A 24,566-nucleotide genomic window follows, 5' to 3' on the forward strand; every position below is an offset into this window, starting at 1 on the left:
CAACGGCGTCTTCGGGATGGATTTGAAGTTTACAAGTAAATACTCCAACTTTGAGTTGCATTTCATTGTACTTTTGACACATTTAAAGCACTAATAGAATACATTACTATTGTAATGATAAATGCATGCAGTAGAAACACTGATGTTAAAGAATCGGAGAGTAAAATGAAGCAGCAGACTCGCGTGTGGTTTCACTGTTTTCTCTCGTTTTATTGGAGGCGGAAGGTAAGACACACATTTCACCTGTTTACTCACAGACCTTTCAGCCACCCTTCAGTATCTACAAAGTACTTCCTGTTCCTTCTCGAAAGCAAGAGCTACATCCATCGTACATGTTAGAAAGTTATTTAAAAAACAAAACAAAATAGAAATAAAAATGTACAACATACACTTGATATATATAATATAATTTTTGCTCTTTTTTTTTTACAGAGGTAAAAATACTAAGCGTAAAAAAATGGGTCTAATTCATTAGAGGGAGTCGTTTCTTTAACTTTTTCAATTTAAATACACAAAGAGATAAAGAGGATGCGTTCAGGCACTTGTTAATGGCTCTGACATGAGAGAACACACTTAAACACCAGAACCCACACACAGACACACACACACACACACACTCTCTCTCTTCCCAATCAGATTGGTCCCGTCCCTGATACATCACATCATCTAAAGATCTGATTATACTGGATAGGTGTTATTATGTGACAGCATATTCAGCTGATCCCAGTAGCCCTGGATCAAGGAGCAGGAGAGGGGAAAGGGATGTGGGATAAACACACACACACACATACACACACCAAGGACATACTGGTACACAGGACAGGAAGGGAAAAGGACATCCTCAGGCATTCTGTAGTTCAACTAGTTAGTGACATTTCCTTGGCAAAACAATCAGGGGTGGATGTTTGTTTCAAGCATTTCAGCTGTTGTTTTATTCGGACTCCCGTTCTTTTCCAATGGGACCCGAGTGCTTCTTTTATTTATTTTATTAATGCTTCAAAGCATTACGCTGCCCACCAGTCACATGGAAGTGTGGTTTCAGCAAGTTGTCTCTAATGTTGATCGAATATTTATATATATATATATACACACATATATGTATACATATACACATATATAATATATACACATAAATATATATATATACTGACATATATATATATACATATTCTAAATATTTTATCAACATTAGAAACCAAAAGCGAGAGACGATTAGCTTATCTTAGCATAGCATATGGACTAGGAAACAGCTAGCCTGTCTAACCAATCAACATCCCTTAAACCATGGTCTGGGTGAGTTCTCGATTCTGATTGGCTGCAAGAAAAAAATACGAAAAGAGTCGTCCTCCACTGCCTCATCCTCTGGTCACCACAAGGGGGCGACTGCAACACACGAGCTGTAAGAGGTAAGTTACACCGACGCATATCGCTCACATTCGCTACACGTCGCCTCTCATTTTGTTAATTAAAGCATTTATAGTGATTTGAGGGTTGTTGTTAAAAATACTGCCAACTTATTTTTACTTTTTTTCGACTTTGAATCCTGCTAGCATAACGTTAGCTTTCTGGCTCTTAGCTGAGCTAAAAGCCAGCCAAGTAGTATCTAAGGTCCGTCCTATTTACTGGAGCAGTGAACAACGTTTCCATTGTATAAGAACCTTATGGGATGATGATGACTATTCCAGCTATTAGCTCCAGGTATTAGCAAGACCTCCGGGTTCCCATTGGAACAGAGTGTATTGTGAAAAACTTCAGATTTTGGTTACAAAATGCATTAAAACATTTCATTTTTCTTTGGTAAGTTACTCAGCTGTAGAGGCACCAGCGTGTGGATTTTGTTACGGTTGGACAGAGCCAGGATAGATTTCCCTGTTTCTAGTGCTAAGCTAAGCTAAGCTAAGCTAAGCGCCTCCTGTCACATATACGCCCTAAAGTGTCCGATTATTCCTTTTACAACGCATGTTTGACATGTCGGCTCATCTTTTATAAATAAGACTACGTTGCTGTCGTGATGTTGTACGTGTCAAAATCTCATTCCTAATCATTTGTTTTTGGTTAAAAGAAATGTTTTATACTAATTTTCACTAGTAAGGAGATTTGAATGACTATTATAAGACATATTTTAGTGTGTGTGTGTGTGTGGGGGGGGGGGGGGGTATTTTGTTGTAAAGCATCTTGAAAACAGTGAACTGAATCGAGGTCAAACGCATTAAGTTAGTTATGAACTATCGCTGAGGACTTTGCTGTTCCACACATGTGACTGATGGGCTCCGCTGGAGGACGGGGCTTTAAAGAGGGGAGCTGATTGTTCATCGCAAAGCAAACTGGAGTCCTTAGTTTACACACTTTATGAGAAGCCTTTTACGAGTTCCTTTTCATTACAAAAATAGTTTAGCCCCAAATTTATAAGAGTACGTGGTGAGGCAGATTGCTTGGAGCCGTAACCGTGCTCGCGCTTTCCATTATAGCAGACATCTTCAGAGGGACGGGGGACGGGGGGGACGGGGGAGTTTGGAGCCAGACTCCACACTTTAAGGCATAAAGGGCACCACGTTTTAACGGTATCTCTGATTGATTTTTCAGTCCTTGACGTGGCACGGACTGCTGACTGAGGTTCTGTAGAGAAATGAAGAAATCAAGAGCTTTTAAAAAGCTCACACCGCTTTAGAGTGTACGTCCACAAGAAACGGACCGGGTGGGTTCCTGGTTTAGGTGATAGTTTGAGGCACTGGTTGAAGGAACTGGGAGACGGATGCCGGAGTATCACAGCACCGTCTCAGTCAGTGGGTGAATCACAACCCAGCACCCTTTCTTTTTTTTGCTGGTAGATCAATTCAGTGAGAAAATAAATAGGATAAAAACACGAATCTTTGGGATATTAAGACGAGTACCACGTTTGTTTCTGTGAACAAAGACGTCGATGGTGGAGCGCTATGTGGACTCTATACATGAGCTGTACTATAAGCTGCAGTACAGACAGTGAAAGGCCTCGGCGCACATTGTAAGCATGTACATATACCATCCACACACACACACACACACACACACACACACACACACACACACACACACACACACACACACACACACACACACACACACACACACACACACACACACACACGTAAAGAGGTTTAGTGTCTGATTTCTCTTGTAGCTGGAGTTGAGCTCAGCGGCCTGATATTGGAATAGAATATAAACAAAATGGCCGCGCGTACATCAAAGGAGAGAAAGGGAAAAAAAATAGAACAAAGAAACAATTCAAGTTCTTTGACGCCGATATCAGTGTACAAAGTATAAAGTACCTGCATATGTGATACATGACATATAGGTCAGCTATAAAAAAAAAAAAAAAGGCCCCCTGAAAAAGAGTGCTCTCTCTAGAAACAGAGCGTGAAATGGCCACGTGGAGAGCGGAGAGAACTGTCTGCCGTGAGGGGGAGCTTATCTTCCCAGGCTGTTCAGAAAATGCACCAACAGTTTTTTTTATTTTTTGGCTTATTTCAGTGTCTGGAATTTGTAGAGAATCCCAGAGAAACCAAGGCAAGAGAGTGAGCAGCCATGACCACTTGTTCCCTCTGTGCATTCCCCCCCCCTCCCATCCTTCCCTTTCCCTGTGCTTGCGTTGGGTTTCGGTGTTCTGTCGTTTTATTTCTCAGCTCAGTGCCTTGTGTCGGCCTCCGCAGCAGCCGCACCTGAGCCCCGCCCGGTGGCAGGCGTGGAGAGGCGGGTAGAGGCAGAGGCACGGCGCCACCAGAGACAAGCAGAGCAGAGCTAGCCAGCGCGAGCCGAGTCGGCCACCGCCGCCGCCCTCGCCTCCGTCACAGGAGCAGGGGTCCGAGTAGTCCCCCTCTGGGTCGGACATGCAGTGGTAGAGCATGGTGTCTGCCAGCCACATGCAGCTGACCCGCCGGACGCACGCCCGCACGGGGTCCGGCGCATCGTGGCACCGCCCCCTCCGGTTGTCGGAGATGTAAAAGGCCTCGCCGCAGTGCTCGCACTGAGCGCGCTCCAACCCGTCCTCCTTCCGCCCCTTCCCGCCGTTGGCGGACGGCGAGGAGCTCGGGAGGAAGGAGCGGGGCTGGGCGGAGACCACGGAGGGGAAGCCCTGGCGATACGAGCCGCCGTGGCCCTTGTTCAAGGGTCCGAGTTCGGGGTCAGAGTCTGAGGGCGACAGGGCCGGCGCCAGCGGGTAGGTGTAGTCGTGCTTCTGCGCCTCCGTCTTGGCAAAGTGGACGTAGGACTCAGAGTCGTCCATTTGGATGAACTTGTCCCGCACAGTGGCGTGCCGGTAGTCCTCGTAGCCCTTGAGCCAGGGGCGATCCGACGGGCGTCCATAGTGGCGCTCGGTGGTTCGCTCCCAGCTGCGCTCCCGAGGGTTGATGCGGACGATTTCCTCGTCGTCCTGGAAGGTGACGTGACGGGGAAGCCGAGACAACGGCTGAAGAGAAAGACAGAAGGAAACTTAAACACGGGAAAAACAACGACAAGGAATTGAATTTAAAAATATCTTAATCAGGACTTTTTCACACTCTCTTGGCATCGCCGTGTGCTGAAACCAGACGTTCGTTGTCTCACCTGGTCCATGAAGTGGTGGTCTGAGAGCCGGTAGGGGTCATGGAGGTCGTGGCGATGTCCCAGCATGCACTTGTGTCTCTGCGGAAGGGGCGAGGACTCGTGCGGCTGCAGAGAGCTCTCCAGTTTCTGGGAGGAGTTAGACGAGCTGTCTGTGGTGTTCTGAAGGACACAAACAAACACAGGATGCCGGCTGAAAAGCTGCTCTCTGATTGGATACGCCAAACAAACAAGTTAGTGCGAGAGGACGCCATGATTGGACAAACAAAAACAGGAAGCCTTCACCGCAGCTCTGATTGGGGAAAACAGGAAGCGTGAGCTTTGTTTTTCGGGTCACTTGATCCACATTTGGATCTTGGTGTGCGAGTTAAACTTTTATAAACAACATCTGCCGTAAAAACATCTGCAACGGTCACTAAGAAAACATCGTAGTTATGAAACTAAAATTCAAATGAGGCGTAGGGCGGCCCTCGATAATATTAATGGGGTGGACAAAATATTAGAAACACCTCGGTGTATCTGCAGCCTCCAAAATGATCCGACAGGACCTCCACAAAAACTGAACATTACAACCTCAATGAAGGTAGAATTTATCTGATGAACATTAGTTTTAACTGATGAGTGTATAGGGCCTTCTGCTTATGAAAATGGTGACAAACTTAAATATAAAAAACAAAAAGCCTTTCTGTACACACAGATCTTTTTGCAGTATTGCCTTTTTTTTGGCCTCTCTCTCTCCCGAGTCTTCTCCCCCAACAGCCTGTCCTCCTTCCCTCAATCTCACTTTCTACACATTCCACCTTCCCTCCTCTCTTGTGTGTGTGTGTGTGTGTGTCTATAGGTGAGATATTCACGGTGTGTCTGACCCAATAAAAAGGGGCGCAGGTGTTTGTGTGTGAGAAGAAGAACCGTCTTCATCTTTTGGAAGATATGATGGAGAGAGGAAGCTGTGTTGTACGTAGCACACGGCTAATCACAACGCATCCTCATACACGGTTCGTATGATATCTTATAAAAACGTACGTATGAAAGTCAGAAACTCGTGTCAAATTCTGCTCATTACATGCAGACGGTCTTTTCAAACAAACTTCCATCTTCACAGGAAACGCAGTCAGGTTGAGGAAAAGATCGTCGTTTGGGTTAAAATAACCACAGAAGTGCTGTTTCGTGCCCATTTTACATGAGATCCTTCTGCCAGCAGCAGCTCTGACAAACATGTGATTCCAGCTGTTCAAATGTTCCAAATTCTCTTCAACTTTACTGTACAGAGAAAAAAACAAATAAACGGTGTGTGTAGCTCAGTTCATAAAGTAGGTTGACGTTTGGAACAGCTTGTCCTCGTGAACGCATGTTGAAGTGGCCTTGAGCAAGACACTGAAACTCAGATTGCTCGCAATGAACAGTATGTGTTGAAGGCTGCCCAGTGCTTTGAGATACATGCTAACACCAGCATGGCAACATGCTCACGTGGCATTGCTAACATGTTTAACATTTTCACCATCTTAGTTGAGCTCGTTAGCATGCTAACGTTTACTAAATGGCACTAAAGACAAAGTACAGCTGAGCTGAAGCCCAGAGGAATGTTGTTAGATTTGCAGGTATTTGGCCATAAACCAAAGTATTGGACAAACTGATCCCGAGGGGGACGAGTGCAACACGTCGTTTAGGGCAGTTCATCCGACCGTTTTTACAAAATGTCAACCTCATGGGGTTTTACATGAAAGTACAACATTTTGTACCAATCCATCCAGTAGATGTTGAGATGTTTTACTGGATGAGTGAAGCCGACATCGGCAGCCCTAAATATGCAGAGTCACTGTGGACAAACAATGTCCCGTAAAATGGTTGCATCCTCCATTGAGCTCTGAAACTTTCTATTTCCGAAATTACTTTTACAATAACTGTACCACTTTGTCATCTAATCATCGCTGTATTATGATAGTCAGAAGAAAACCAGCATTTATTCCCTGTTGTCGGGTAACATATCGACCCCCCCCCCCCCCTCCCCGGAAATCCTAACAAACTCTTTCTCAAACTTTATGAAGCTGACAAAATCTTCACCCCACGTGTCAAAATCTGGCGCTCCGCTACGAATGATTTGCCAGAGTTATATGACCCAGATCTGGTCTGTGTCTGTCTGTCTGTCTGTCTGCTGAAGCTATCCTCTTATACCCAGCTCCCCACATGGATACCGCCATGCTGAGAATTTCCCCCCAGCTTTCTTACAAAGCCCTCAGAGCAGCCGGCCAAAAATAACATAACATGCTGCCTCCGCTCCGGGGGCCCCGCCCCCCTGGAGAAGACATTACCGGGAGGTGAGGTGTGGGGGGGGGGGGAGCCGATACGGTTTCAGATCCAGTCTGACTCTGCAGCCTCCGCGGCTGCAACTAATTCAAAACACAGCCCCGACTTTCTGCACAAGAGAGACGGAGAGAGAGAGAGAGAGTTGAAGGGGGGGAGAGGTTATATTTCTGGACATCCTCCCTCTATATACTCTGTCCCAAGGCTGGACAGAGGGCATTTCAAGTTATTTTTTGACACCAAACATGTCCCCGACTGAAAGCTCGGGAGGGTTCATCCTTCAACAGGGGGCCCCGTCTCGCTCTCCCGGGACGAGCCCAGAATTGCCTCAGTAGCTCTCCCTTGTTGTTGTGAATGAGGCCGAAATAGAGACAGAGAGGAGACGTGCTGAAGGAAGGGTTGGGTTAAGTTTAGGTTCGGCGGACGAGGAATAATTTAGGGAAGTATGTCCATCCTAGCACCCCCCCACCATCCTTCCCCAAAGGCTGTAAATCTTCTGCAGCATTTCCCGCTGTCCACGACTGCCCGCCTCACAAACTCTGCCGCCACTGCTAACTTTAGGAAAGGTCATTATCACGAGCAGTGCTGCACCCGCCCGCGTATTGTGACGTTGTTGATGTTAAAATCTGGTTCACAAGACAAGATGAGACGTGTGGGAGTCCCACTAGAGAAGGAGTGAAATAAATTACCTTTGTTTTGACTTTGCAAGATCTTATATACTCGACACACTTTTTAGTGAAAACTAAAAATGCAACGCTGTGCTTTAAATTGTTATTAATCTTCTTTCTTTCTCCACCAGTACTTCAGCTTCATCAGACACATATGATGTGACAGTTCAAACTGTTTCCACTGTGTTGTTTGGATTACAAACACCTGGTTTCATTCACATTTTTACCATAAATATCCAAGACTTTTCATGCCTTTTGAGGCAAGTTATAAAGACCGAACATTCTCGAAAAGAAAACTTTTAGTCTGACGTTACCCGAAACAGAAAACAACGTAACGTCAAGTGATGTATTATTTAACCAATAGTCAATCCCAACTGAACCACATAAACACTGTCATAGAGATATCTGTGAAGCACATTTACATGACTTTTCAACGATTGTTTTTAACGTCCGTCCGAACGTCCTAAGTCAGGCTCGTGATTCCTCCCATGCAGGTGTGTGCAGGCCTGCTGGCTGTTAGCTGTCATCCTGGGTGGTGTGTTCAAGTGCACATTTTAAAAGCAGACGTGATGAGAAACTAGTTCTCCTGTTAGCCTTTGTTTGCTCCTAGTTTGTGGTGTTTCAGGTCCATTAGCACTCAAACAGCTGCCGTTTGCACTCTGTTTGAAAGAACTCTTAAAATAGAAATATGGAGGGTGTCTCACTATTTGTGTAATTATGAGCTCCTATGGAGCTTAAGAAGTGAGCAGTTTAATCTTATTTTGGGTGAATACGGCAGCTTCTTAAGCACAAATACAAAAGAAAAGCCTCAGATTTGTTGCACTAAAAAGCTGCTTATTTCCTCCGGCTGAGGGATTGTCCCCCCCCGTGTGTTTGTATGCGTCTCTGTGGTGGCTGTACACTCCCAGCAGAGCACCTATTAGTCTTGGCCCTTACAGACAGCTCGAGTCAAAGATGAACCACGAGGCACTTCCTCTCGTAAATCACCAGCCCCGCACTAAGCTGGGAAACAGCTGCTAGTTTGGTGGCGGCTCTCAACTGGGAGGGTGGGTGATGAGGAGGGGGGGGGGAGGAGGAGGGGGGAGGTCGCTAGGAGAGAGCGAGGTGGTGGGATACAGGAAGTGACCTTGTGACCCTGCCTGCTGCTCCTGGTGTCAGGTTACAGAGTGGGTCCTCCTGCTAAGTTAAGGTAGAGAGGCCCTGACACACACACACACACACACACACACACACACACACACACACACACACACACACACACACACACACACACACACACACACACACACCAGGTATATGTGACAGAAAGGGGACGCTGAGTGAGGGGCCGAGGGGAAAATCGTTCTGCTACGTGAACGAAAGAAATACTTAAATGAATGTTGGATCAGTGTGTCGTTGTACTTCATCTTCAATGCAGTTGAGTTTGCTGCAAACGTTTCATCAAACACGGCTGTAAATAAACGCTATTGCTGCTTTGTACGTGTTGTGGAAGTCATCAGATACGTCAGAAAACCAAACGCCGTCGTGTCTGGGTTCATAACTTCATCTAAATTTCACCAAGCTGTATTCACTGCATCTTGCAAGCCACAAGTCAGCGGTACGAGTCTTAAAATAAAACAGATTTAGCTGTGATTTAATTGCAGTAAGCGGATCAAAAGGATGCCGAAGTAACTGAATCATGATGCCGATTTGTAAAAAGTCTGAATTCATGCTTTGTCAGGTCTGGCTGCAAGATGACAACTTTAAAAATGGTTGTTTTCTGAATGGAGTTCGGATTGATCGGTGCTCGGCTATGCTAACATTGTAGCCGCTCTATCGACACTCAATCTAGGCGTAGAAAAACATGCTTACGGTGAAGACGTCGTCGTCGCCCAGCTCGCCCTCATTCTGGAGTGCTGTGGAGGAGGTTGTGGAGCCTGCAGAGAAGAAATCATCCTTTAATTCAAGAGACATACACGTCCCTGGACGCATGATACAAAAACATCTGCCGTAACTCGGGTGATATAAACCTCAGTGGAGTTTACGGCTCGGTTACGTGAGAAAATGATGTAATCACGGCCTGCACGTTCATAGTTCACTTCATTTTATTAAGGTGGTCAATTCGTTTTTGGATGCTTTAGAAGCAGGAGAGCTTCAAGAAAAAATACATTTTTAGTTTATATTTTGCAGCCTAATCAAATCTTTAACAGGATATTCAACCTTCGTTTTTTAATTATAATGAATTTAATACCTGACTTCCTTATTTACGAGGCTTAAGTAGTCCATGAATATGAGATATGAGTTTACAGTTAATTACAATCCCTCCTGGGCTTTACAGATGTCGGTTTGAGGCATTTTGCAGGTTACACGTTTGTCCGTCCTCCAGCTTCTTCACACTACATTTTGTTTGTACGAGAATGATGCAACGAACAGAATAAACCCGGCGCTTAAAGCTCGACTCGTCTCTCCGTGCATCGGTTGAGTCGGTCCCCGTACCTTCAGCCAGGTCCTCGATGGCTTTACGAACCCCTCTGTCGAACGCTCTGGCGTCCGCTGGACTCTGGAAGGACAGGCCACACCTCCTGTCCTCTACCTTCCAATGGTGAAATGTGGGCGTTGCTATGGTGTACACGAGGTGCTTCCTCATCGGACAGTCCAGAATCACCTGTTTGAAGTTAAAGAAAAACGTATAAATGTTCTAGTCCTCATCCTTAAATGAACTTTGACGCGCTTTCCTTTATGGTCGGTGTGTTTCACCTGTTTGTCTCTCAGCCGCTCGCCGCGGATGAGGAACTGGGAGCATCCGGAGGTCGGCACCGCCGGCAGCTCCGGCGGCAGCAGGCGGCACACGCCGACCCGGCTCAGAGCTCCCCCGTCCTGGGCCAGCCAGCCGCCGCTCGAGTCGTCCCGCGTCATCACCACCGCTTTCACACGCACGATGTAGCTGTCACTGCAAAGAGGGACGAGAAAGAGGGAGACAGATATTAGCAGGACAGCTGAGAAGTGCACGTTTTTATATTCAACTATCCAATATAAAAAGAAAAGCTTAACGTTATTCTGTTTTCACGGTCATTAGCACGCAGGATAAGACCTGGGAGGGCGTCTCCGTATCTGACGTGCAACCCGCAGAATTTCCTTCACATTTCTATTTAACCGAGCTGGAGGCTGCACGCTCCGCTTCCACATAACGACCCGTTATCTAAACGCTGGGACGCGTGAGTGACGCCTGTAAACATGTCGGCTACCAATGAGCGCACGAAGAAGAGCAAAGGAGGTTTTAACCAACATGTAGGAGAGTCACTGTGTGTATTTTAGCCTTGGAACAAATATTTTACACAAAATGCAAAAACTCTTTTTAAGCAACAAAGATTCTTCCGCAGCGACCGTTTCATCCCGACCTCAACTTGTGAAAACTAAGCTACTTATCCTGCAAACCTAAATCTGAATTCTCCTGGCGGAGCGTAAAGAGCGAGTTTATTATAGCGCTGCATTCACACAGCGGCAGAATGTTTGAGGGCGTCTCTCAAAGTCACGACTTCGGCCGGTCCTCGCTGTGCCGAGGTGGGAGGTGTCGCTCCGGCACGAATAAAACCGCCCTCACACTTTAATGTGAGCGTGGCTCCGTGTTTCCTGTATCCTCACAACTTCACCGAGAAGAGAACTTCATCCTCAGATGCTCATTTCATCAACTGAAGAACAACATATATCAATATGAGACTCACATAACCGCGTCAGACACACGTTTTATTATCATTTATTTTTGTGAAATGCAAACAACAGAGAATACTTTATATTTCTCAAATCAAATGCCACATAATTAAGAAATGGATATATTATATGTAATATATATATATATATAAATAAATAATCACACCTATTCTGCAAACTGTCATAACTTTAAAAGTCTCTCATCAAGTAAAATCACAAAACTGTGAATGTGAAGTTTCTCCACTTCACATTCATCTAATGAACTCGTTATAACAGAAATAAGTCACTAAATTCGCAATTTGTCTTTTAAATAAAACACTCGGAGCAAAGTTACGTTTCTGTACAGAAACAAATATTGTTTTTCTTTTGCTGCAGGAAAAATAATAATCCAAGCGGCGCTTTTATCAGATATTTGATATGCATGCAAGTTATAACATTAGATTCAGTATTTCATGCTGCGTTACGTCTCTGATTCGGGTTTTCACACAAATTATTGCAATTTTTTTATAAGTCAGTTGATTTTTCTTCATAAAAGGTCGTATAACGCAAACTGTCTCCTTATCTCTGATCTGTACCGACGCCAAAAACGATTACTCGCTGCAACCTTCAGTCATGCGGATTAATTATGTACGTCATTCCTCCAAGCCGCACTTTGTTAAAAGTGCTTTAAAATGTTTGCTGTGAGCTACAAAAACACTTTAACTAGATTATTTTATAAGCGTGCGAGACTATAAAGACAGAGAGAACTAAAATAAAAGGATTTTGTGAATGAACACATTATTATTCAAAGAGAAAGACAAATGTGAGGTTTGATATTATCGTAAACATGCAATTTGAAGGCGTCGGTGGGCGTTTTTTCACCATTTTGTTACATTTTACAGACTTATTATCAATCACTTCACGGCTGCATTGACAATGAATAGCATCATTAGTTGCAGCTCCGTGAGCCTTAGACCTCGGTGATCTGCTTCCAGCCACACACCAGCTTGTTATACCAGCAGATGAGACACCAGCGGACTCTCAGATAACACGGCTACAGTTTAGTCTCTGCAGCCGGTCGGCGGCTCCAACACGAGACGACACGACGGAGTTAAACGGTAAAATAGGAGACATTCTGGAGCATTAGTGTGACAGCCACCACCCTCACAGGGACACAGTGAACACAATCCACATGATTTATCTGACAATAACAGGATGTACCTTTGTGTATTCCATCGAAGCGCGTGCATGTGTGTGTGTGTGTGTGTGTGTGGGCGAGAGGGGGATGAAGAGAGAAAGAGACACAGAGATAGAGAGAGAGAGAGAGAGGTGTTGTTATATAATTAGTTTATGTACAGTCCCAGGGATTTGATGTACGCACGCACACACACACACACACACAGGTGGCAAAACTGGTTCACCAGCTCCCGCCCACACACATTCATAAAACCGACTGAATGACGGACAGCAGACAAACAGATCGCACTGAAAAGCAACGACAGCTTCTGCTTCAATGTTTGAGCTTTGGTGTAAACACACACACACACGCACACACGCACACACACACACGCACGCACACGCACGCACACACACACACACACACACACACACACACACACACACACACACACACACACACTTCCTCTGAATCCACTTCATCAAATGTAAGACTTTTCCACTCAGATATTAAAGGTTTGTTGTGTTCGGGCTGTGAACACACACTAAAACAGACGAGATTAACTGGAGGAGTGAGAGCTGGACTGGAGCCTCAGTGTGGATCATTCATCAGACCGCGATGGGCGGAGGCAAAAAGTCATTCAGGTCCTTTTTCGGCCACGTGGGAAACTTGAATGGCAACAAAAGAAATAATAGAAATTGAAAATGTCAGCGATCTATTTATAATTCCTTTATTTCAGGATCTTGAAAGGAATGAGTTACAGTTTGTAGCCAGAGGCCACAGTGGTGAAAAAAGGCCCGCGAGGCTTCTGGTAACCGGCTTTTTATAATAATGAATATGATAATTAACGTTACGCTGCTAGGTGTTGGAGTGAGGGTGAAATGGCTGGTTCAATGCTGCTATGCAAGAGCCGTTATTTTGTACTTTCATATTGGTTGAAAAGCCGTCGCTGTTGATGGAAACATGTTTAAATGATATAAAAACAAACTGGTTATTCTGAAGACTCTTCTTGAAATAAACTTGCGAGCCATGTGTAACGGTCTCAGTCATCTAAGATTTCTTTCTTTTATGCTTTTGTCATGCTCAACGACTTATTTCTAAGAAGCTTATGAGCACATCTCAAGATTTAAACTGGTGCTTTTGTGTGAATCTTTGTGGAGGAACTTGAAACAACAGTGTTGACTCATGACTAGGAATGTCTCTGGTGGAGGACGGCCCTATAGTCTGAATGATGTTGGTGTTAGTTGTGTCCGCATGCCACTTAGCCTCATCTGACAACTATTGCGGCGAGAAAACCACTAAACAGACGTTGAATTCCTGTCGGAAGTTGTAGCTTTTCTGCCTCCGGAGCAGCTCTGACAGTGAACAAAAGAAATGTCCGACCACCGTTCTCACACATCGTCTAGTCCCCCCACGTACAGAAATAACACCAAAAAACTCTGTGCTATATAAGCACATGTGCTTTTTAAGAAAGGCGACACCGGCTATCGGCTCTCTGAGATGAACTTGTCACATTTTGGGCCGTCTCGTGGCCACAGACCTGTAATCTGTGGCTGGAACACACAGACGGCCACAACACGCTACTTTAATACACCTGGGAGTGACCAACACATTCTGGCACACACACACACACACACACACACACACACACACGAAAAAAGCCAGCAACACGTGTCAATATGCTCCTGTTACATGTCGTCCTTTCAAAATAAAAGTCCGTCTTCACAGGAAACTCCTAAACTAGGTTTAGGAAACCAAACTTTTGAGAATATATTGTGAAATAATCAGTTATGTTGAAGCAAAAAGACGACTTAAGTTTCATTCATGATTTCGTGGATATCATACACATTCATTTCGTGGGATATTTATGAATTGCGGCGCGTTATTTCTTGTAGCTTTTGCTCCTAATGCTGGATGAGAGCAGCCTGTCCAGTGGATTCACAATGATCAGCTACTCAGAGTGCGTTTAAAGACAAAAGCACTTCTCAAATGATCAGATCACGGATTTGAGTCACAGATCAGCTCAGCAGAACAAAAGGGAGAAAACTTTAACTTCATGTTGTTTTGCTGCCCAAAGCGATTGTAGATGAGCCGTGTCGGCTAATATAAACTGCTGTTGTTTTGTTATAGTAGCTGGTGTACAAAGCTCCAGGCTAGTTTATATTTCACCAACGTTCTGGAAGATAATTCCAACCACAAAGTCCTGGTTCTGGAAGCGTACGGTGTTCTTTTAGAGCTTTCTTTCCCTAAATAAAGGTGATAATGCTCTGTAGGGTTACATGGAGTCATGTGATCCATTGTTGATCTGAAATCTTTTGGTTATAGCTGCTTCAACAAAAGGAAAGGAAGTTTAGGAAAAGATTACTACTTAAGTACAGTAGTTACGTGACACATAAATCATCAGTGACAGACTGCTGTCTCCTGGCTGAAAGACCAGTTTTTGTTTGTTTGCTTTTCCCCCGTCCACATCCTCTCCACCAGTGTTTGCGGTCTTTATACTTCCTGGTTCACTGTTATTACATATGATTCACTTTTGTGGGATTACTACAAAATACACTGAATTAAAAATAGCAGCAGCGCTGTATGAGAAGTGATCTGCCACATCAGCTCAAATGAACCGTCTCGCTCTGTAAATGAGTTGCAAACAACAAAGTGGTAACAGAGGTTTCCTCGGTTCACTGCTCAGCTTGACGCATCCTTTCTCTATTCTTTCTATTTTTATGCCCGGTCCACACCTCGCAAACAAGTCTGTGTCACAATGGAGGAAATGAGCTGTGGGTGGAGTGCACACCTGCTGATCACCTGCCAAGTCACACCAGTGCTCCGTCAATGAACCCCCCATTCCATTTGTTGACTTCATTTGTGAGCCACATTCTGTCCGTATTTACGATCAAAGGAACTTTTTAAATGCATCCTCTTTTAGAGTATTACACTATTAGGAGTGCCACTTAGTGAGCTGGACCCTGCAAATACCTGACGTGCTCTGCGTCTGGCAATATTGCAATAAAACAGTAAAAAGGGGGTCTGGTTATCAGGTCTGGAATCCAGCTCATGTGTGGCAGATAAAAGGGCCAGTGAGGGCAGCCATGTGTGATAAGGGCGGCTATACTTCCTCTGATAAGGAAAGACCGGCCGCACCTCTGACCGATCAACAGAACCACACACACACACACACACACGCCCGGTCTGCAGGGAGCAGGAAGTGTCTGTAAGGTGCTTCACAAACGGGATTATTTCATTACTGGTTGGTGCTTCTGATGCACTGAACCATGTTTCACAGCAGTAGTGCAGGAACGTAAAGTTGATTAAAATGTGGTTTATCAGGTTTTCTCTGTTTCACATCATAATTTAATGTCTCTGGATCATTTTTAAACTATCGTCTCTATTAAGGCTTTGAGGCCCTGACACACTGATGTCAGGTCAGTCGGTAAACGGCTAGCTGGCCGTTGACCGTCGTCTTTGTGGCGTGTTTGAGTGCAACTGTTTCACCAAGACACAGGCGACAGTTTGGCCTTTGTCACCGATAGTTCTTTGATGTTGGTTTAGTGTGTCTGGGCTTTTACCGGATCTGTTTGACCTTTTATCGACTACATAAATCATTAGATAATTGAAAAATGTACTCTCCTGCTCTCGTTACAAACAGTGCGGCTTCACGGATTTGAGACAGAGAAGGCAACATTTCTTCACATAAAGTGAGGGCCTAAAGGGCGTAAGGAGAGACAGAGCGGTGGGGTGAGGAGAGTTCATTCACCACTATTGATCCCGGAGGCTCCGGGGGGGAAGTGTGATCGGCTTCCTGTCGATCAGCTGCAGTTTAATGGAGTGATGCCCCCCGAGACTCAGGCTGCTGGTGGGACGTCAACTTCCCATCAACACAAATAAGTTCAGACCTAATCATAGTTATTTATTTCTTTGGGAGAAAAATAGCATCAATTTATTGTTGTCAGGTCTACAATAACGTGCTAAAAAGTCTAAATGGGAGCAAGGCCTCTCTGAATCAAGTACCTGTGGAACTTCAGTGTATTATTTGTGCCTTTTTAAGGACAAAGAAGTTGGCATACTGCGATATGTGTGGTTCAAAACAACTGTGTTGTAACGTTCAAGGCCCAGTGGCGTCGCCTCTGCCGCCCCTCCATCGCCATCGAGCTGGAAACCACTTGTGAAAATAAGCTAATTGTTTCTAAACCTCTTACAAGCGACTTAGAAGCCAAACCAGACCGTGTATAAAGCCTCATATCCTCTTATAGTGCGCGAGGCTTACCGCTGTGGATCAGATGTAGGTGATGCGCGGCGACCTCGGGGTGTTTCATCAGGTAGTCCGTGTTTCCATAAACTGTCAGGACATCAATGGTTTATCTTGTAATTGGACGACCTGTGGTTGCCTCAGGGCACCAAACCAACTGAAAAGTATTTGCATGATGAACACTAGGAAGACTGTTGTGTGAGGGCTTCCCTGGTCTAACCGGGCCGGTGTATTTACCATTTCAGATGACGGGCTGCAACGCTTCCTGATGCTATTTGCGGTCACTTTTTAAATAGCCTGTAGTCGTTCCCTGTTGCGTGTTGCAGGATTTGTTTTTATTTTAACATGAGAACATCCGTCTGAAATAACTTCAAATGTCCGCGAATCTCTGACTGAGAACTAGAAGTGAGAGTGCTGTTTGACAGTGGGTCAACGTTTTACAAGAAAGCCGTACCAAATGTCTTTTTTAAATGTTTGTATTTGAAGGTTTTTGAATGAAGCTTCAAATGTCTGACGTCGTATTTCATGACGTTACCATCCTAAAAACTCGGAGAAGTGGTGCTGTTAGATTGCTGCTGGACCGCAGTGAAAATATTCTTTATGAAAAACTAAACGCTAACAAATACATATTGAAGCAGAATGTTTTGCTGGATAAAAACATGTTGTGGATTTTGGAAATTATTGAAAATCTTGACTTTTGGGCTTAACAACGCTAAGAAATGATTGGAAATGTTTCATTAGAGTAGCTTGATCTTTAGCTGCAACTGTGCAGAAATACCGTCTTCAAACAGAATGAATAGACGTTGTCAACGTTATAACACGTCCTACAAAATGATCTCCTTTTTTCCAAATGTAAAAATGTAGCATCGGTGGAAGAACAGCGGCATTATAAAAGCTCTTGCTCCGACAGTCCCGTACTGTACTTAACACCAGTTTTAGTCAACATACGCACGCACACATTACATGCACGCTAACCGTGCTGTATGTGAGGATCTAACTCAATCATCCAGGTACTGTGATGTCAAATAGAAACCCCGAGATGGTTCCTGGAGGAGTGAAAGTTCACCGAGTTCATTCAGCGAGAAGAATCCGAGTCCTCAATGAGCAGCAGTGTTGTGTACTCGGTGTGACAAAGAGGGGAAACACACAGAGGAGTGAATGAAAACTCAAGCTGTTATAATCTTGGTCATCCAGTCAGCTGATGAGCAGAGATTAGTTTTTAAAAAGGAAAAAAAGAGGCAAACAATCTGGGGCCATTGTTTAGTCTCCAGATATAAACAGCTCTTTATATAAAGGCTCCGGATAGCAGCCAGTGATGAGCTGCTCTGTAACACACAGGAAACACTGTGGACAAGGATCTGATCCACATGGTGTGTGTGTGTGTGTGTGTGTGTGCGCAGGGGGAATACACAGAGAGATAGAGAGGGGAAGAAATGCAAAGGAAGTTCATTTGTTAGCACGGCGTATGTATATTCACTTTGTGTATGTGTGTATCATGTGATACGTGACATGTCTATGGCTCCATACACAGTATATCATCGTATGGACGTGTATATTAATAGATCTTTGTTATTAAGATACTACTGGTCGATTTCTGTTCCTTCTCCACGCAGTTTTCTCTCCTTTAAAAAAAAATCATTTGGCCTAAAATAAAGTTTAATAAATGAAGAAGCTGCTGAAGAAGTCTCACTTCCTCAACCACCAGGACCATCTTCTCTTTAGAACGGTATATATGCAAATACTGTTTGGATAGAACGCAAACTACTTGTAACCTCAATAGACCAGAATGCAATGCAGCTCAAACGCATGTTGCATTTCACGTCTCACTTTTTGAGTACAGAAAACAAAAAGGCCGTCTTTAGCCTGTATTGTGATCAGTTTTACCACAAACATGAACAACTAACAGATGAATGCATAACATATCCAGGTCCACTGGCTTGATGTTGTATTGTGGGAAATGTAGTCACTCTCAACCAGAGAGGTGGGACCAAGTCATTGTTTTGAAAGTCTCAAGTTGTTGCACTCAAGTCCTAAACTTTGAGTTTCTGGTCCTAAACAAGTCATAATGCGCTTATCATCAAATCTAATGCCATTTGCGTCTCCGCCTGTGATTTTTGACCTGCACGTTTTGCATCCTGCAAATAGTTTGTTGTTGACCACAGAGAGTAGTTTTTGTACGTCAACAAAATGTGTTTTTTCAAACCGTGATGTGATGTTAGCTCTTCATGGTTCTCTCCTTGGTTTAAAAAGTTAAGTGTCGACTTGCTGTAATGAATTGATTCGTGGCGCACTATTTAAAATTACATACTTTTTAAATGTTGGGCTCGGGGGGGAAAGTATTAAGTATCTTCAAGGGAAAAAGGCTCAAGTCCAAGTGAAGTCACGAGTCGTTGGTGTCAAGGTCCAAGTTGAGCCGCAAGTCTTTTCTTGATTTTTGTCAAGTCGAGTCATCAAATTTGTGAGTCACGTGACCCGAGTCCACCGCTCTGTGATAGAAAAGGAACTTTCTTCTGAAGTAGTTTAGTTTAATCGTGCATTGTTTTTCATTCCACACCTGTCAAGTTTATTAAAGTCTCACCATTAAATGCTGCTAACGTTCTAAAAGCGACGTGTGTGAGGAACAGAACAGTCCCGCTGAGGGAACAGGCAGACCTGCTAGCGCCTCGCCGCCATGTTATCTGTTGATGAGCGCTTTTTGTTGCTCAGGGATGGATTATATTTCGTTGCTACGTTGACCTTAGCTGAATGTCAGCGGGCATCTCCTGTCCAATACTGACACATGCTGACCCTGCAGCAGTACACACCGGATCAATACATCCAGTGTGTGTGTGTGTGTGTGTGTGCAAGGGAGATCTTTTGCTTTTATAAAAAGTACTAAATGTCCTCAGAAGGATAGAGCAAAGAGGCACCAAACTGAGGACAGGATGGTTGAAGCTAGTTTAGTTCAGGACATGTAGTCGTTAAAAAGGCCCGTACAAACAATATGCGTGTGTGTGTGTGTGTGTGTAATCACATCGCCTGCTCATAGAAAAACTGAGACATCAAATCTGATTGGTCCATTGATGAGGCGAGGCTTTCAAATGTACATCATCATCCGACAAGAAAGAAAAAGCCCACTACGGACGTACGATAAAACCCCTCGAGGTTGTGAAACATCTAACCTGTGACACATTTAAACAATCAAGAGGAAACGCCACATTGCTGCACCTCTTAACACGACACAAAGGGTATAAAAAGGTGTGTCTTTTTATTTCCCGACCCTGCCTTCATCTGATAGCGGGCGTTTATTTCTGATAAGAAAGCCGCAACACACAAACTAGCAGATAACGCTGCGCAATGATTCAATTCTCTTTCCGGTAATAAGACGATAAACGTCTTTTGGGTGACTGTCCAATTTCACAATACATCTGTAACGAAATGTCGAAATTTACCGTGCAATGCAAAACAACGACAAATCAAGCTGACAATTGTGTACCACTGCATCTGAAATACATTTAAACCAAATGTTCTTTTACCGTTAAGAAATTACAGTAACACACTTTTACTTTGAAACACAGTTTCAATAAGTCTTAATATACTCTTCTTCTGAACATTTTTTTTAGCTGTTAGCTGGCCGAGCTAAGTGACAGGAGGCCAATGACATGTGATTCTGTAAAATGCATTTATTACACTGACTGATTGCTGTTTTAGTTGAGCACAGTCTGAATATAGACGGCTTTCTTGTCTACTAACATTACTAGACGCGCGCATTTAGGGTGCAAAACTGCTTTGGACTGCACCAACTGAAAAAGAAGGTGTCTGGAATATGTTTAATATTCCAAGCGGGTCACGTGCCTTTGACAAAATCAGGAGGAGATTATGGATCTAGACCACACGTGTCAAACTCAAGGCCCGCGGGCCGAATCCGGCCCGCCACGTCATTTTATGTGGCCCGCGAATCCACCAGCAAAAATATTTTGGAAAAAAAATGTAAAGTTAGACTTGAAAATAAAAATATCCCCATGGTCGAAATTATGAGATAGAAAGTTGTGAAGTATTATCACCGTGGCTGGACATTGATTACTTGTCCTAACAGTCACTTGGTAACAATATGGTTAATTAGTTATTACCTTTTTTTTTTAAAACAGGTGGACAGGAGAGGCAACAGACCGTAAAGAGGTTTTCCAACAAGTGATTGAGTTGAAAAAGATCGACAAATAATCCCAAAATGTCCACGAAGAGAAAAATTGATGCAGAGGGAAGAAAATGTAATTTAAGATGGGAAAGTGAATACATGTTTGTGCTTGAAGGAGAAAAACGGGTCTGTCTTCTGTGTTATGATGCGTGTCGGTGAAGAAGGATACAATTCACGTCGGCATTTTGACACCAAACACGGAGCAAAATTTAGCCTCCAAGAAAAACATAAAATTGTCCAAGAATTAAAAGGCAGACTGCAATCACAGCAGAATATATTTACAGAAGCTACAGCCCAGTGCTGCTAAAGGTATGTGAGCAGGTGAGCTCAGATACAGACTTTTACAAATGTCAGTTTGTGAAGAAACACCATCGCAGACCGAGTTCAGGAACTAGCAGCAATCTAACAACACAGCTAGCTAAGAGACGAGATACATCATCTATCAGTGTTTGTAAGAGGCTCAAGGCAGACCTGACTCTCAGTGAGGAGCTCTTGGATGTAGCTGCCATGCACGGGACGACGGCGGGGACATTAGTGATGCAGAGAGGTGACAAAAATAGCTTTGAACAAAGTTAATGTAATAACTTGTGTTTGATGATATTTGTCTTTGTTATTTTCTTTAAAAGTTTGATCTTTGATAGAGTAATGTGGGTTTCTTAACCCTAAATTAAAATTATTTATGTTATAATAACAGAAATGTGCTTAAATATCATTTTACATTTATATAACTGCATATACAATATTTTTACACTTGAATAAACAATAATCAAATGCAGAGAGTTATTTAACAATATGTTAGGAGTAGTTACAGTTATACAGTCTTACAGTTACAACCGGCCCTTTGAGGGAAACCGTGATGCTGATGTGGCCCGGAGTGAAAATGAGTTTGACACCCCTGATCTAGACCATTAAAACGCTACATGGAGGTTCCTTGTGGTCCTAAAAGAAGCAGCTCCCACTTTAGTACTTTTCTGTTTGCTAACATTAGCTAGTGAGTGAGTGAGTTAGCGCTGTGAACAAAACCAATATTATTTAGTTAACTATGAATCACTCAGCGCTAACTCACTCATCACCTAGCTAGCTACAGCTAGCAGACACAACGTGTTCGCTGCAGAGACCCCTGCTGCCTTCAGGACCACCAGGACCCTGATCTGCCTTTTAATGGCTTTGATCCATAATATTGCTTCTATTCTTAGCAAAGGCACGTCAAAAACATTAAATATTTTCCATGCATTGGTGCATTTTACATGCAAAACTACTCGGCTCTGCTAGAAACCCTGTAAAAGGAGCTGCTCTCTGCCCCTTTAGCTGCTCGAGCGTCTCTGTCATCATGTTACACACTCGTCTATAAGTCAGTTATGCATATTAGCATCAGAGCTAATTAAGATTCATTTCTACGGTGCATGTATTAAACTTTGACTTTGCAGAAGAATAAAGATTTCAGTTTATATTGAACGGTAAATAACTGTTAATAAACATGATTAGACGATGAGATTGGGGAAATTAAATCAGTAACGCGGTTCAACGATACTCTCTTGTCTATGCAACTAAAAGTCATTGCTATGTTGTTGTTGTAACGTTACGTGGTGGTCAATGGAACGATATTTCTCTTTTAAAAGTACATTATCATGAGGACAAAAAGCTTTTGTTTTGTTAGCGGAAGTCAGTCGCCCGTCACGCGGTGGGCGTGGCCCAATTTGCACACACCACGCCGTGTGAAAAGACCCCCCCCCCTCATGAGACCGGAGGGACAGAGCTCACACACGCCCAGCTTCATGCAGCCCAATGCGGCCACCGGAGCATGAATGAAGGTTAGAGGACTTCTTCTTCTTCTTCTTTTTATGAATGAGCAGCGTCACCCCCCCCCCCCCCCCCCCCCCCCCCGGTGCCCTTCGCCCTTTCACCAAAAGAGATCTGCAAGGCAGGCATTCCTCCCCGTGCACAGACCGACAGACAGACACGAGCTGTCGATAAACTCTAATGGAGTAGTAAAAAACAATCATTTAAATGGTTCTCGCACATTTTTCATTTTCAGCCTATATTTAAAAGATTGATTTTAGTCTGCAGACGTGTTTTAAACCCGGCGGTCCGCTCGTGTTTGCTTTAACAGGTCGGCTATATATAAATATGTATAGATACATATATATATAAATATATAAGAGATTAGGAGCCTCCGGCGTCGTCCTCCGTGGAGCTAATTTTAAGCTGTGCAGCGCGTCCTTATAGGCCTATGGGTGCCGTTTAAACCGGTCCGGCCTGCACGCGCTCTATATAAGAACAAAGATCAGCTTCACGATCCGCGAGAGGAACAGACAAACAGACGTGGATTAAAACATGACTTTGTTCTTTTTGTGTCGGTCCAAGTCGTCGTTTGTGATCGCTGTCTGTATTTTTATGAATGGAGCGCGGTAGGTTATGCAAATGAGGGCGATTGAGAAAGAGATGGCGGATGAGGCATATCGGATATCTCATATCCTGTGAGACTTCCCCTCCCTCCCTCCCCTCCTCCCTCCCTCCGGTTGGAAGGAAACACACAGATGTGGCCAAATAACGAGGCGACATTGCCTCTGTAAAAACGCCGCCGGGGCTTTTCCTCTCCTCCTTTTTCTTTTACCGAGCGACGCACAAACACGAGAGGTGCGTGAGCTCGCGCTCGTGTATTTATAAAAGGTGTAACTTCGGGGCGTGTTTAGAGTTTCTAAATTACGCTGCAACAGGGCCTGCTCTCTCGCTTTACAGATCCTTTCAGAAAATGTTTCCGATCCACCCACGCGTATTCCCCTCCTCCCCCTCCCTCCCTCTCTCTCGCCTTTCTCGAGACTAGTCTGTACACCAAGCTGGGTACAAAAACCTTCTTCCACAGCACTGTCAATGCATTACTTCACAGCAGCATCAAGCACCAAATCCCGAGTGGATGACATTAAAATAAATGCAGAAACACACACATGAAAAGCAGCTTTTATAAAGGGGGAGTTTTTAAAGGCTGCACATTCCAGCAAGTTGCCCCGATCATCTCCAACTTGTAGGCACTAAGAAGGGGGGGGGGGGGGGGGGGGGGGAGAGAGACGGCTGTAGAGAGAAATCTTTGAGCCAGTGTACTTACTCGTTTGGGTGTGTTTCTTCTATCATTTTCTCGTTTCACCTCAGGTAATGTACCGCGGAGGTTGCACACTTTTCGCTCGTCATTCTTCCACCGAAGCGCCTCCGATCCGGTCTCCAATTCCGCATAAATTCCCCCTCTTTGCGCCTTTGTGTGCGAGTGTCGGGCTCTCTGGCTGTGCCTCCGTCTTCCTTTTTCCTCACTTTTCTCCCCCCCCCCCCTACACACACACACACACACACACACACACACACACACACTCCCCTGAAGCCACACAGTTTCTTCTGGGTTTCCTTCTGGATCGCAGATTTCCTATAACTTTACCAGCCCGTCGCGTTCCGTGAGGAACCGTGAACCATAAAAAACTATTTAGTAGCCGAATCCAGCTCTTCTTCCTCGCTACAACCCCCCTCCCTCCCACCCACCCCCAAAACACACGGACACACACAAGGCACACGCTGCGTTTTTTAAGTCCTCAAGCGCATGTTTTGTCACCGACGACTCCGGTTCCAGTTGTGCGTAAAAGGAAAAAAAGGAGAAGCGCGTCGTCGCTGTTGTTACCGAGGGGTGGCCCCGCTAGAGCCCCATCTCTCTCTACTCCATGTTGGATTGCAGGCAGCAGAGCAGCTCCAACGACGCCGGGGGAGGGAGGGAGGAGGAGG

The 24,566-nt window shown here is 44.4% G+C and overlaps 1 protein-coding gene across 1 annotated transcript; it reads right to left on the reverse strand.

The window, feature by feature from the left end:
- Window positions 1–186: 186 nt before the first annotated feature.
- LOC142964020 (sprouty-related, EVH1 domain-containing protein 2-like) lies at window positions 187–24,304 on the reverse strand. Its single transcript, XM_076104118.1, has 6 exons — window positions 23,908–24,304; window positions 10,281–10,473; window positions 10,020–10,188; window positions 9,396–9,460; window positions 4,579–4,737; window positions 187–4,441 (listed from the first exon to the last, which is right to left on the reverse strand). The coding sequence occupies exons 1-6, from the start codon at window positions 23,931–23,933 to the stop codon at window positions 3,656–3,658; spliced, it is 1,398 nt and encodes a 465-aa protein (XP_075960233.1). The 5' UTR covers window positions 23,934–24,304; the 3' UTR covers window positions 187–3,655.
- Between the last annotated feature and the right edge of the window lie 262 nt (window positions 24,305–24,566).

Source organism: Anarhichas minor, unplaced genomic scaffold, assembly GCF_050575085.1.
Source record: "Anarhichas minor isolate MPS153535 unplaced genomic scaffold, ASM5057508v1 ptg000029l, whole genome shotgun sequence".
Classification (NCBI taxonomy): domain Eukaryota; kingdom Metazoa; phylum Chordata; class Actinopteri; order Perciformes; family Anarhichadidae; genus Anarhichas; species Anarhichas minor.

Coding starts and splice junctions, on each gene's coding strand:
- LOC142964020 (XM_076104118.1), bottom strand. CDS start 23,933: ATGATAGAAGAAACACACCCAAACGA. Junction 10,474..23,907: donor GAAGAAACACACCCAAACGA/GTAAGTACACTG, acceptor CCCTCTTTGCAG/TGACAGCTACATCGTGCGTG. Junction 10,189..10,280: donor AGCGGCTGAGAGACAAACAG/GTGAAACACACC, acceptor AACTTCAAACAG/GTGATTCTGGACTGTCCGAT.